At 42.0% G+C, this 15,178-nt stretch overlaps 1 protein-coding gene across 1 annotated transcript in view; it reads right to left on the reverse strand.

The window, feature by feature from the left end:
- Window positions 1–841: 841 nt before the first annotated feature.
- The window catches only part of DAPL1 (death associated protein like 1), a gene marked incomplete at both ends in the record, with an annotated part of 29,738 nt that continues 15,401 nt past the window's right edge, over window positions 842–15,178 (reverse strand). Inside the window, one exon of the mRNA XM_080719849.1 lies at window positions 842–958. Within this exon, the coding sequence (XP_080575975.1) occupies window positions 842–958 (117 nt within the window). The remainder of the gene's footprint in view (window positions 959–15,178) is intronic.

Below are 15,178 nucleotides of genomic sequence, written 5' to 3' on the forward strand. Positions count from 1 at the left end.
GATGACCTTGTCTGTCACATGTGAGGATATGAAGTGTGTGTGTGTGTGTGTGTGTGTGTGTGTGTGTGTGTGTGTGTGTGTGTGTTGGAGGGATAGGAGCGTTTTGGCAGGCTTGGTAATAGAAACACTTTCCCATCATAAATCCAAGGAAAATCAACTTCTCTATCCACCCCAAAAGTCCCATAGTACCACAATCCCCATGTTTCTAGAGCATTGATCTTCTGGGAGACTCTCAGAAAATCTCCTGCTAAAACTATGCTCTACCTTCCATCTTTGTTTGAGTGAAGAGAATTTTTTTTGTAATACATTTAATCTTTTTTGTTTCTCTCATCAAACATTCAAAACCAAATTATGTGTTTATGCGGGGAACTGGGAAAAGATTTTACCTCAAATGAAAACCTGAATAACTGTAGACAAGTTGAAGAGAATCATTTTTATGTTTGCAAAGAATATCAGCCCTTTTAAAGCTCAGGGTGCCCCTCCCTGGCCTCCACTTACAAGAACTCTGTGGGTGGAACAATTCAGGATCATCAAGCAGATGAGCGCTGACCCAGGGTGGTGGTGGGGTGGGTCAGCTGGGTGTTGTGAATTCTTTACTCACTGTACACAATTACATATGGTAATATCAATAGGAACCTGATATGCACCAAAAAGAGGCAGGGAAACACATTCGATTTATAGATTTGGATGCTTTATTATCTAAAGTCAAAAGAGAAGATACAAAACTTGTATTACCAAGCAAGTGCACTAGGCCTAAGGAAAACTTTGGACCTTTTTGCTAGACTGTCAGATGCTTGAGACAGCTGGCCAGATGGCTATGTTTTATGTCCCACGTCCTGGCTTAACATTTGCGAGGCTGCTGAATAATGTAGATCCTTTTCAGTGGTGTGACCTTCACCAGAGCAGGTGTGGGTTTTTGATGTGCCGTGTGTACTGCTGCAGGAAATTTATGGTTGAGCTGAAGGTGAGAAGAAAAGAAGAAATGATCATATTCGATCTTTTTAGTTAGGAAATACTGAAACAGTAGGAAGCAATACAGTTGGTCAGATGGCTTTCATAATTTTGTTTGTTTGATAATACCTTTTTTCCCCCACACTGCTTCCACCCTGGACCCACAGGAGAGTATGTGTCAAGCAAGGTTTTCCCTCACTAACCTGCCTTTTATTTTTAAAATGATAAAATACATGATGTATACACACATACACATAATATATATATATATATATAGTATATGTGAATTTATGTTTCAAGATAACATTTTGAAAAGAATAATTATGTCTACATCATTGCTCTGTAATACTAGCGATTATTCTGATAATAGCATGCATATTCTAAGAAGGATACAGGAACATGATAAAGGTCCTGTTGGGGAAGTGGGGTTCTACTTTCAAAAGATCAGAAATAGTCTTTGTAAAAGGTAGGAAGAATTTTAGTTACTTATTAGATCAAAGCATTGCTTCTCAGCCTTTTGGCTAAGATCAAGTGTAGTAACTGTTCTTATCAGTTTAATATTAGATCAAAGTATGAAAGTGCTACTTTTAAGGTTAAAAATGGCATAATTTTGGCCCTTTCATATGGTTCAATCTAAATACTTTGGCAAAGGGTAGACTGAGAAATGACTTAGTCGGTTCAGGTAACAAATGCCCTCAATAGCCAGCTCCACAGAAGACATCGAATGCATTTAGATTAACACCAATTGAGACTTTTTACAATAAGAGGAATTTCCTAGAAACCAAGGGGTCTTATGGAATTTGCATTAAGGACAGCCTGAGGTGGAAAGGATGCCCTAGTGCAGCTGAGCACTCTATTAATGCAATTTCCCTCGGAGAATTTGGACTCAGAAAACTTGTGGGCCTATCAATACAGCCTAAGAGTACCAAGGGCCATCCTTTCAGGCCCCAAGAAAGGGGCGCGTCAGCTCACCAGGAATTTAACTTATCACTCTGGAGCTTAGATGCCTTTCCCTTGACACTCCAATTAAATAAAAGGGGAGATAAACTGTTCATGACCCCAAGGATCACATTGTTTATGGTTTGTTTGGGCTCTTCTAAGCCAGGGAAAACATATGTGCCTCACATTTCTTCTCAAATGTCCCTGGCCAAGCTATGGGCCCACAGCGGTCCCTTTCATGTGAAACTTAACTCCAAAAAGCCCTTTCTTCTTGGTCTTAAAAATTAAACACTCTGGAATAAGATACACTAAAGTGTTAGCAATGGTTATCTCTGGAGAATAGAATCATGGGCAATTCTTAGTCTTTTCCTTGTCTTATAAGCATTTTCTCCTTTTCTTTTAGAATGTGCAGGTACAAGTTATACAATAATTAAGCCCAAGGATGGTCTCTGTTGACGTTCCAGAGAATAGAACATAGTTGGCTATAAATGCTGCTTCAAAGTCTGAAAAAGAGCTGAGGGGTTTTCTTCTGTCAGATCAATTATCATCAGTACATGTGCTATACATTTTACAGTGTGGTAGAGGCAGAGTTTTGTTTTTCTTTTAACATTAGAACCAGGAGGAAATTTCAGAGGTCACTGGCTGCTGTAGTTTGCTTCCAGGCTGGATATCTTTATCTCAACTAAAACAGATGGGTTATTTCAGGTTAGCTTTAACTCACATTTAAGAGATTATAGGTGGGAAGAAAAATTTGGCAGTTACTTAAGGTCAAATGTAAGGTAGAAGAGGATGAGAAAGGAAGCAAACAACTCTGATGTAAGAGAGATCTGGGCGATTAGCCAACCAAGGTGAGGAGGGGCAAGGGGACCAGTCCAGAAGGGAGGGACGGAGCCACGTGACTGTTGCTTAAGGTGATAGGTGGGAGTAAGAAAGGAAAGAGGAAAGAACAGTGTGCTAGAAAACACTTATTGCTTAATTCAGCATTGATTTGTTATTTGGTCATCTCCAGTGTGACTTCTACAGCTTTGGGGTTACATTTTTTATTGTTATATAGAAAAATTCTGATGACATAATGCCACACTGACCATTTCAGCCACTTCAAGTCTATGTACGGTTGAGCGGCATTAAGTACATTCGTATTAATTTGCTACCATCACCGCTGTCCATCTCCAGAACCGTTTCATCCTAAACTGACACTCAGTACCAACTGAACAAGCGCACCCACTCCTCCCTGCCCCAAGTCCTTGTGTTCACATTCTCCTTTCTGTCTCTAAGAATCTGAATTACACACCTGATTTAAATGGAATTCAGGCAGTATTTGCCTTTGTGTCTGGCTGATCCAAGTTAAAGTGTATATGAAAATGCCCTTTCTTAAGGCTGAATAATATTCCACTGTATGTGTATACCGCACTTTGCTTATCTATTCATCTGCAGACCTGAGTGGGGTTGTTTGTATTTTTTTTTTTTTTTTTGGTGGTACTGGGGTTCCTGGAAGCCCTTCTACCTCCGGGCCACACTCCCAGACCTATTTTTTTTACATTTTTATTTGGAAACAGGGTCTCCTAAGCCAGCGCGCATGGCTGGCTTCGAACCTGCGCAATCCTCCTGTCTCTGCCTCCCAAGCGCGGGTATTACAAGCGTGTGCCACCACGCCTGGCTGTTTGTACTTTTTGGCTATTATGAATAATGTTGCTATGAGCACTGGTGTACAAATATGTGTTTGAGCCCCTACTTCCCATTTTTTTATATACGCAGAAGTGGAATTGCTGGGTTATATGGCAATTTTATATTAATTAAACATAAGATCCATAGTGGCTATATCATTTCACATTCTCATAAACCATGCACAAGGGTGAAGGATTATGTTTTAACTAAGACATTTAGTCAAAGTTCTAAAAGCACTGCTTAACTGCTTCTCAGAAAAGAGAATACTGCCGATGAGATGATCTGGAGACTTAGTCATTGGGGTCTGTTGGCCCTCTATGAATTGGCCTGGGAAATTTGGGAGATGAGGGAGAATAAAATCAATAGAATGGAGAAGGAAGTAGAAATAATTCTGGCGAAGATCATAATCTTGGAGAAACTACCAATAGGCATACACCTGTAATCCCAGCTACTTGGAGGTCGAGGTAGGAGGATTTAAATTTGAGGCCAGCCTGAGCAACTTAGTGAGACCCTGTCTCAAATAAAAAAGGGCTGGTGGTGTAGCTCAGTGGTAGAGTGTTTGCCTGGCATGTGGGAGTCCCTGGATTCAATCCCTAGTACTAGGGGTGGGGGTGGTGAATGATTGATAGATGATAAATAGCCATCATACTCGCTAAGCCACAGTGTATAGATTTTGGAGGTCAAAGTTTCATAGCAACTCTTGAAATATGACAGAAGAGTCATACCCCCACCCTGTAAATCAGGAACCTGCTGATGTAGAAGGTCTTCAGGTCATGGGTGTAGAGTCTATAAAGTGTTTTCCATCCAAATGAAACTGTAAAGAAAATGGTCAGTCTATACATGCATCAGTTCTTCCCTGTGGGTTTTGTATCAATGATGACAGGAAGATTATTTTCATTATCTCAACTACAAATAAGTAGAAATAGCTTACCAGAGTACAACCTACAATCATCTGGCTATGTTTCAGACTGCCATCTTAACTGGGGAAGCTCTGAGATTTTTGTCATTAGACTTATAGAGTGACAATGTTAGAGCCGGGTGTGGTGGCACATGCTTGTAATCCCAGCATTTGGGAGGCTGAGACAGGAGGATCCGGGTTCATGGACAGCCTCAGCTACTACTTAGTGAGGCCTTTTGAAACTCATTGAGACCCTGTTTCAAAATAAAGATTAAAAAAAAATAGGGCTGGGGGTGTAGCTTGGAGGTAGAATGCTTCTGGGTTCCATTCCCAGTACCACAAAACAAACAAAATGCTTTAAAATGATAGTGTTAGTAGAATGAAAGATGTATCGGAGAATCTATAGAACCTCATGAGAAGAATTTAAGGAGGGCTATATATTTTATATCCAGATATATTATACACAGATCATATCTATATCTATATCTATATATCTATATCTATATATCTATCTATATCTATATCTATCTATCTATATATATATAGAGAGAGAGACTGGCTTGCTGTGGCTTCATCACAGGGACAACATATTGAACTTAGAAAACAGATCAAAAGAAACTCCCATCTTGAGAATTCACCTTCATCGCAGGTAACTGTGACCTTAGAACCTATATTTTTAGTTTCACAGAAAGTGCAAAAGAAGCACGATAAAGGTCTTTATGAGTGGAGCCGTGAAGGAAATTTGAGCTGCAAGAAATTCAGCAGCCAGGTTTTGTTTTAAGCCTGACATTGGGCCCTAACAGCAGACTGCCTTCTCCCATTCATCTTTCCAGGGTGTTAACTTCCAGCTCTGGTGCTGGCACTGAAATTTCCACACCCTGTTAAGCAAAGTGCTTAAAACAAAACATTCAGCTCATGTCAATGAAATTCAAGGATACTCCTACAGTGATGTTAATCTACAGAACAAGAAGGACCTTTTTAAATTTGCAGATGCCTTTAATAGTGCTCTCTCCTCCAGGATCCCATTTCACCTGGGTCTCACTGCCTGTGGCAGTGTGTGGTGAGCCGCCATTGAAAGATGGCGCCGGCTTCCTGCCTCAGAGCTTGATTGGCACATGGCTGTGCAGGAAGCAACTCCATATTTGGAGGCTAGGGTTACGTGACACATGACATGGTGGTGACCTGACGAGCGTGAGCCAGTGAGTGAGTGAGATGTGGCAAGAAGTGATTGGGAGAGTTAATGTTTATAATGCCCTGCGTGAGGCAGATCTTCGCCATTCCGCCATTACTAGTATCCTGAATAAACGCCTTGCAAGAAGAGCTTCGTGTCGTGTCTTAATCGCTGGTCGAGGGACGCGACAACTGGTGGCCCGTACGGGGAAAAATCAGTTCCCGTGCGTGAAGCTCAGAACTTGCTGTCGTCAGGGAAGTTGCACCAGTAAGTCCCCTGGTAGATTGGGGGGTCCGCGAAAAATGCGGGTAACCGCTCTCACCCGTGGATCAGGGGAGAGCAAATCAAGTAGAGCTGCGATCAAAGCAGACGCGGGAAAGTAAAAGTAGAGCTGCGATCAAAGCAGACGCGGGAAAGTGAAAGTGGAGCTGCGGTCAAAGCGGACGCGGGAACGCGAAGGTAGAGCCGCGATCAAAGAGGACCATTTTTGAGTTTCATTTTGAGCTTAGTTTTGGGATGGGGGCTTCGCAGTCTCATCCAATTTTTTTGGCTCTTCAGGAGCTACTTCGTTCTAGAAGTTTAAAACTTAGAAAGTCTACCTTAGAAAAAATTTTAAATGGTTGTGACCACGCCGCTCCATGGTTTGCTGTCTCAGGTAACCTGACAGTTCCTAGTTGGGAAAAGCTTGGTCGAGATCTTGAATATGCCAAGCAACAGGGAAGCCTTAATCCCTGTGTTCTACCTATTTGGAAATTGGTCAGAGGTTGTTTAGAAGATCAAAAATATCATAATGCTATTAAGGAAGGGCAAACCGCCCTTGAATTACTCAAAGAACAGAAATCTGAGGAGCATAAGTCAGAACGGGCAGTTAGTGAAGTAGGGGAACCTGTCCGTTCCTCACTCTATCCAAATTTATCTGAATTTAAAGGGCCAGACTCCTCTTCTGATTCTTCTGATGAGGAAGAAAGTTCGTTAAAGAAACAAATGGCATGTGTGTCAATTCATTCAGCCTCGAAAAAATCCCGTTTGCCTAAATTAGATCCGGACTTTCCTATGCCCTCAGGTTTACAAGAAATTCCTCCCCCGTGTTATCCTCCTCCTGGGCCACCGCCATCCTTACCATCTTCCGCTCAGGGATCTCATAATTCCTTTTGCCCTCAAGTTTGGTCACGTGTTAGAACTGAGCTCCCGTTGGCCTTTCCTATTTTTCAAAATACACAGGGCGCTTGTTTTTATGAACCCCTTGATTTTAAGGTCATTAAGGCATTAGCAGAATCAGTTCGCATGTATGGGGTTACAGCTTCCTTTACATTAGCCCAAGTGGAAGCTCTGGCTAGAAACTGCATGACGCCAGGGGACTGGAATGGATTAACACGAGCGTGCCTCACCCACCCCTGGACAATTTTTGGAATGGAAGGCCTTTAACATAGAATATGCCTCTGATCAGGCTGCTGCTAATGCTCTTGCTGGAAATCCTCAATGGGATTGAGATATGATTTTGGGACAAGGGCTACATGCCCAAAACCAAACCCGACTTCCTTTGGAAGTTTATAATCAAATAAATTTTTGTGCTATTAGAGCATGGAAATCCCTTAGGAGCTCAGGGGAATCTGGTAATCTAACCAAAATTATACAAGATCCTGCCGAGCCGTTCGCAGATTTCATAGCTCGTCTCCTTGAAGCTACAAGTAGAGTTTTAGGTCCTAATGTGGAGGTGGCAACACCTTTGATTAAACAATTAGTTTTTGAACAGTGTACAAAGGAATGCCGAGCTGCTATCCGACCATACAAGGACAAAAATATTGAGGACTGGATGAAAATCTGTCGAGAGTTAAATGGCCCTCTAACTAACGCGGGTTTAGCAGCCGCCGTTATGCAGTTAACTCGGCGCTCCGGGATAAATCCGGGAGCCTGTTTTCAATGCGGCCAAATGGGTCATCAAAAGCAACAATGTCCACAAAAGAAACAAAATTTGTCTATTATACCAGATAATATCATAAAACAACCTGGCCTTTGCCCTAGGTGTAAAAAGGGGAAGCATTGGGCCAAGGAGTGCCGTTCCGTAAAAGACATCAATGGCCAGCCCCTGCCTCCTCTTCAAGAAAATTCTCTGCCAAAAAACAGGCAAAAGGGCCCTCGACCCCAGGGCCCGCAAATATATGGGGCCCTTACCACCTCCAATATCCCACAGGCGACTCTTCAAACAATTGTTCCGCCTCAGGGGGAGCCACTCAAAGCTCCGCAGGATTGGACCTCCATTCCTCCTCCAAATACCTATTAAGTCCACAATCTGGTGTTCAAGTACTTGATACCGATTTTCAGGGTCCTCTGGATCCTAATGCTGTAGGACTAGTCATTGGCCGAGCTTCATCGTTGCTTAAAGGTCTTGTGGTTCATCCTGGTATTGTTGATCCCAATATTAAAAATAATATAAAAGTCTTAGCTGAGTCACCTCAAGGAGTGGTTTCTATTTCTCCTGGTGACCGAATAGCTCAATTATTGTTGCTTCCAAAATTTTATTCCATTCCTGGCATAAAAAATAAATATAGCAAGAGAGAGATAGGATCCTCTGGAATTGATTTTACCTTTCTTTCTATTAATCTGGATCAGCGCCCTTTGTTAAAGTTACAAATAGAAAATCATGATGTTTTGGGCTTGTTAGATACAGGAGCTGATAAAAGTATAATAGCAAAAAAAGATTGGCCTTCTGGATGGCCTATTCAAACTTCTTCTCAAACCCTACAAGGTCTAGGGTTTGCCCATACCCCAGAGATGAGTGCACGTCTTTTAATTTGGAAGGATTCAGAAGGTCATCAAGGAAAAATACAACCATATGTCCTAGAGTTGCCCATCTCCTTATGGGGGCGTGATTTGTTAAAGGATATGGGATATAAATTAGTTAACAATTTTTCAGTTACCTCTCAAAATATGATGAGAAAAATGGGACATTACCCCGGGACAGGCTTAGGAAAGTACCTACAAGGTCAATCCAGTCCCATAGAGGTTTCAGCTACTTCACCAAAACAGGGGCTGGGTTTTTCTTAGGGGCCACTGAGGATACTATACCCATAACCTGGAAGACGGAGGAGCCCGTTTGAGTTCCTCAGTGGCCTCTATCCTCTGAAAAATTAATGGCCATAAATTCCTTAATTCAAAAACAATTAGCTACAGGACATATTCAACCTTCTCTTTCACCTTGGAATACTCCTATTTTTGTCATAAGAAAAAAGTCTGGTAAATGGAGGCTGTTACATGATTTACGGGCCATTAATGCTCAAATGCAAATAATGGGTTCCGTCCAAAGAGGCCTACCATTGTTGTCTGCCTTGCCAAAAAATTGGCCTCTTATAATAGTTGATATAAAGGACTGTTTTTTCTCCATTCCACTACATCCACAGGATATACAACGATTTGCTTTTACAATACCTTCTTGTAATCACGAATCCCCTGACAGGAGATATGAATGGAAAGTTTTGCCACAGGGTATGGCCAATAGTCCAACTATATGTCAGCTTTATATTGGAGCTGTGTTGACTCCATTAAGAAAACGGTTTCCAACAGTTCGATGTATTCATTATATGGATGACATATTATTGTCGGCCAAAAATATGGAGATTTTGCAGGATGCCTATGACTTTCTTGTTAAATTGTTAGATAATAAAGGGCTATTAATTGCACCTGAAAAGGTTCAAATGAGTTTCACTGCTTCTTATTTGGGGACAAAGATAAATCCCCTTTATGTTTCCCCCCAAAAAATTGAAATTCGTAAAGATTGTCTAAATTCTCTTAATGATTTTCAAAAATTATTGGGAGATATTAATTGGATCCGAAGCTTTTGGGGTTGCCCAATCATGCCCTTCGGCCATTGTATGATATCCTAAAAGGTGATCCTGCCCTTGATTCACCACGGGTCTTGACCCCGGAAGCCAGAAAGGCATTACTCTTAGTGGAAGAGGGTTTAACTAAGGCAATGCTCCAACGAAGGGATGAAGATAAACCAATCTCCCTATGCCTGTTACAGACCTATTTACAACCCACGGCACTTCTCTGGCAAGATGGAGTTCTATTATGGATTCATCCTAAGTCTTCTCCCAGTAAATCCATTTCTTATTACCCGTCAGAGGTGGCATCCTTAGCATTACTTGGTATTCAACAATGCTTGCAACATTTTGGTGATCAGCCATCCTTGTTGATTGTTCCTTATTCTAGTGATCAAATTAAAGTTCTCTGTGGAACTTTGGATATTTGGGCAGTGCTGCATTGCTCCTTTTTGGGAAAAATTGATAATCATTATCCAAAACATCCAATATTAAGTTTTTTACAGGGGCATCCAGTGATCTTTCCTAAAAATACCTCTTCAGTCCCTATTCATAATGCTGTCAATATTTTTACTGATGGATCTAAGACTGGATGTGGAGCTTATTTAATCGAACAAATGAGCCTGTTTTGATACAATTTGAACCTGATTCTCCCCAAATAGTAGAGCTTAAAATTGTTATTGAAGTTTTTAAGACTTGTCCCTTTTCCTTTAATTTATTATCAGATTCTTTATATGTGGTTAATGCAGTCAATATTTTGGAGGCAGCCGGTCATTTTAATGCCTCCAGCAAAGTCTGTTCCTTATTTAGACAATTACAATCTTTAATCTGGCAAAGGACTTCTAAATTTTTTGTTCAACATATTAGAGCACATACCGGACTTCCTGGGCCTCTTAGTGAGGGTAATAATTTGGTAGATATATGTACTCGCAAAAATTTTATTTTTTTAGTTTCTTCTTTAGATCAAGCTCGTAATTTTCATGCCCAGTTTCATGTACCTGCAAAAACTTTACAACATCGTTTTCAATTAACCAGAGCGGATGCTCGCCAAATAGTTCTGGATTGCCAGCAATGTGTTACCTTTCTGCACCCTCCGAGTTTGGGCGTTAATCCTCGAGGCCTTTTACCGTTAAGGGTATGGCAAATGGACATTACCCATTTTCAGGAGTTTGGGTCCTTAAAATATGTTCATGTCTCCGTGGATACCTGTTCTAGTATTATTTTTGCCTCTGCCTTGACTGGTGAAAAGTCACATCATGTTATTACTCATTGTCTCGAAGCCTGGGCAGCCTGGGGTAAACCTCATCAATTAAAAACTGATAATGGCCCTGCTTATACTTCACATAAGTTTATAGCTTTTTGCAAAACCCTTTCAGTTTCTCTAAATCATGGCCTTCCCTATAATCCACAAGCTCAGGGCATCGTTGAGCGTGCACATAGAACATTAAAAGAATGTCTTCTTAAACAAAAAGGGGGAATCGGCCACGGCAGGCCCCCTAAACAGCGATTGGCATTGGCTCTTTTTACTCTAAATTTTTTAAACCTGGATCTAAATGGATTATCTGCGGCTGATCGTCATATGACACCTAAGCCTACATGTCAGGGATATGTTAAATGGAAGGATGTAATTACGGGACTCTGGCATGGCCCAGACCCAGTGTTGGCCTGGACGAGAGGATCTGTCTGTGTTTTTCCACAGAATCAGCAGGACCCGGTGTGGCTCCCAGAACGCTTGACTAGGCGCTGCAATAATCATGAAAATGAGAAACCCCCTACGGCTGTGGATGCTGCTTTGCCTAATAACCTCGGTTCAGATGGAATGGAGATGGGGAATTCTATCGGCATTTCCGGTACCCATGCCAGTAAGACATAGCGCTCAAGTCTTTCCTCGATTATTTACCAGTAATAAGAAAATTAATCTACCCTACCTCCCGTTAGATGAAGAACAGGCACCTTTAGAGATTAATAAAACTTTTAGGGAGTTGGGCAGCCTATGTTTCACTACCTCATCTCCTCAGGAGAACGAATCTTGTATCCCCTTACAAAAGGGAATATCAGGCTGGTTTTCCCTCAAACAAAAATTGGGAAAACAGAGACAAAATAATACTGTTACTGCTCCGAAGGGTTATCTACAGCTAAAGAATCCATTTTCGGATAATGTTATCTGGATAAATGGCACCTGGCCACTTTGTGCACAAAGGCCTAATTCTACTTTAAGACAGCCTAAATGGGCTCCTCATTGTAGTGGTTCCTATAATCTGGGAGAAGAATGGCCCTGGACTGATTGCCAATCCAGTGTGGTTAGACATATATATAATAATCCCTTTTTTACCTTCTCACCTGGTGCCGTTGGTCCTTCAGAAAATTTATAGGGCCTCTTTAGTCAAAATCTAGCCCATAACCCCTTTCATAAATGGATGCTTTGTGGTATAAATGGAAGTTGTCTGGATGCCTCTCCGTTAGTTATGCTTCAGGGAGGAAGTTTCGGAGTAGCGAATGTCTCTTGTGAACATGTTGAATTACGAACGTGTTCAAATTGCACAAAAAAAGGTAATGATGTCAATAAAGATTGTGATGAGGAATATGGTTCCTCCTCCACTTATTCTTGCAGTCAATTAACACCAAAAATTATACAAACTAAACATTATTCCCCTGCTAGCGTGTGTGTTCATCCTCCTTTTATTTTTATATTGAGTAATAATAGCTTTTCCTTTTGTAATAATTATAGCTGTTTTTATAGTTTGTGCTGGAATAATAGAAGTTTTTCTCGTGCTATGATTGCTCGAATTCCTCGCTGGGTTCCAGTCCCAGTGGATGCTCCCAATTCCATGGTTTTATTTAGGTCTAAACGAGATTTTGGCATCACGGCTGCCATTGTAGCCGCGATTGCTGCCGCTGCTGCTGCGGGCACTGCAGCTGCAATTGCCTTAACTCAGACAGTACAGACAGCGGAGACTTTAATTAATATGTCCTCCACTGTGGCGCAGGCCTTAGATACTCAAACAACGCTGAATAGTCAACTTAAAGGCGGCCTTATGGTAGTTAATCAGCGCATTGATTTAGTACAAGAACAAGTTGAGATATTATGGCAGCTTGCTCAGCTTGGATGTGAATGGAGATACCCTGGTCTCTGTGTTACCAGCGTTCAATATGAAAACTCTACAAAAGCCGCTAACCTGTCTCGGGAGTTGTCAATTTATCTTTTAGGCAACTGGACGGGAGAATTTGAAACCCAACTAGAGAGATTACGCACTGCCGTGGTCACCGTCAACTCGACTCGTGTGGACATTAGTTTGGCCGAAGGACTGTCATCTTGGATAACTCGTGCCATGAATCATCTAAAGGAATGGGCTGGATTGGGGACCTTGATGGGATTATTGGTTGTGGCTGTGTTGTTTTGTGTCTGGTGCATTGCTCGTCTTCGCCAAAGTTTTTATCATAATACAGCCATGTTTATACAGGCCTGTGTGGCTATCAAGGCGGGACAATCACCCCAAGCCTGGCTCGCGGCAGCTAAGGCATAGTGGCTCAGGTTGCAAGGCAAAGCACTGCAGCTGAGGGCACAAGTTTGGTCCTCAGGAAGAGTACGCTTGACTGCACACGGGTTAGGCACCCAAGTACCCGTCCCTAGAAAAAGGTGCCAGTGATTAATAGGGGTCAAACCTCTGCTCTTACCTGTTGCCTATAAAAACAAAAAGGGGGAATTGTGGTGAGCCGCCATTGAAAGATGGCGCCGGCTTCCTGCCTCAGAGCTTGATTGGCACATGGCTGTGCAGGAAGCGACTCCATATTTGGAGGCTAGGGTTACGTGACACATGACGTGGTGGTGACCTGACGAGCGTGAGCCAGTGAGTGAGTGAGATGTGGCAAGAAGTGATTGGGAGAGTTAATGTTTATAATGCCCTGCGCGAGGCAGATCTTTGCCATTCCACCATTACTAGTATCCTGAATAAACGCCTTGCAAGAAGAGCTTCGTGTCGTGTCTTAATCGCTGGTCGAGGGATGTGACAGCAGTGGTGACCCAAAGTTTGGCAACTTGAAAAAAGTGAACCAAACCTTTACCCGGCTTCAGCAGTCTACCCTCCATGCTACATCTCAATTCCATTACTGATGTTTTAACTGGGTACTTTTATGGGCTAAGAAGCATCACAACTATTGCCAAATTGAATTTCCATGATGGTCCAGGGAATATATTTGGCAGTATCATTCTCTTTCATTCCCTGCCATAATTTTTTTTAAATGGTAAACAAGTAACCACAAATCTCAGAGGATCTGCATGACATCTAAAAGGTCAGATAATCTCTAAGTGATAGGTACAACTTGATCTAAGATTAGTTCTCCCAGATTTTAGCCCAGAGAGCTTTCAGATAAATAACCCTCATTTGCAGAACTATCATACCCATATTCTAGCTGTTGAGCAACATGAATTTTCTCACTACTGAGGCCTGGGTAGGTGGGAAAGGAAAAAGAGAGAGAGAGAGAGAGAGAGAGAGAGAGAGAGAGAGAGAGAGAGAGAGAGCGCGCGCTCGTGCCCGTGTGTGTGTGTGTGTGTGTGTGTGTGTGTGTATGCGTGCACACATGCACTGGGGAGGGGAAAGAAGTCTAAGTGGAGGGTTGGGGTGGGGAAACAGTGGTAAGGAAAAGTTTAGGATGCTTCTCATTTCCATGAGTATAATCCCAACCATTTGTGGATTATTTTCGATCTCCCAAATCTTAAGCCTTTGGTTGGTTTTAAAATAGAATATCCAGAGATAAATAGTATATGGGGAGAAATTTTCTATCATGACTGAATAGTTGATGAGATGCTTTGGATAGGGTTTGTCTCAGACTCTTACACTCTTCAAATAGGAAGAAATACCAGGGGTTCTTAGGCCTAGACAGGATTGTAGCTGCAGGTATGAAATGCATGTTAATGAATGCAAAGACCCTCAATTCTGCCACTGGGTTTCTTCTGGCCAAGTGTATATCAATAGGCAATCACTGTCATCCAGGGGAAATCACCTAAAGATTTAGATCTATATTGGTATCTCCTTATATTATACATGTCTTTTTAATTTTTGTATGAGCGTGGCTTATGTAGCATTTAAAAAAAAATCAAGGTAAACCGGGCGTGGTGATGCACGCTTCTAATCCCTGTGCTTGGGAGGCTGAGACAGGAGGATCGCACAGGTTCGAAGCCAGCCTTAGTTGGCTTAAGAAACCCTGTTTCCAAGTAAAATATAAAATAGGTCTGGGAGTGTAGCCCGGAGGTAGAAGGCCCCTGGGTTCCATCCCCAGTACCACACACACACACACACACAATCAAGGTATAATTTAGCCAGAGTAATATTTACTCACTCTAGTGTACTGCCTTATGAATTTTGACAAGTGCCTATAATCTGTGACCACCACCACACACAGTACTGTCCCGCCATCCCCTCAAATTCCTTCCTGTCCTTAGTGGTCATGTCGCCCCAGCCCACTGACCTAGTAAGAACTCAGTTGGCAGATTTCAACTGGAGGTTGACTCTCACTATGAAATCCTACTGTGCTTCAGGTTGAATTACGGATTCAGAGGAGAGTTTTCCTTTCTTTTCCTGGAATACCAATTTCTATATTTGAGACAGTCATTCATGGTAATCTTGGAACTTATTTTTTTCCATGGGTTTGGTCCTTATCCTTTGCCTGGAATTCAAAGTGAGGGAAGGATGAACGTGTGCCTGGAAATGGAAGCCAACACTTACTGCGGGCTAACCC

The sequence above is a fragment of the Muscardinus avellanarius genome (assembly GCF_963383645.1).
Source record: "Muscardinus avellanarius genome assembly, chromosome: 2".
NCBI lineage: Eukaryota > Metazoa > Chordata > Mammalia > Rodentia > Gliridae > Muscardinus > Muscardinus avellanarius.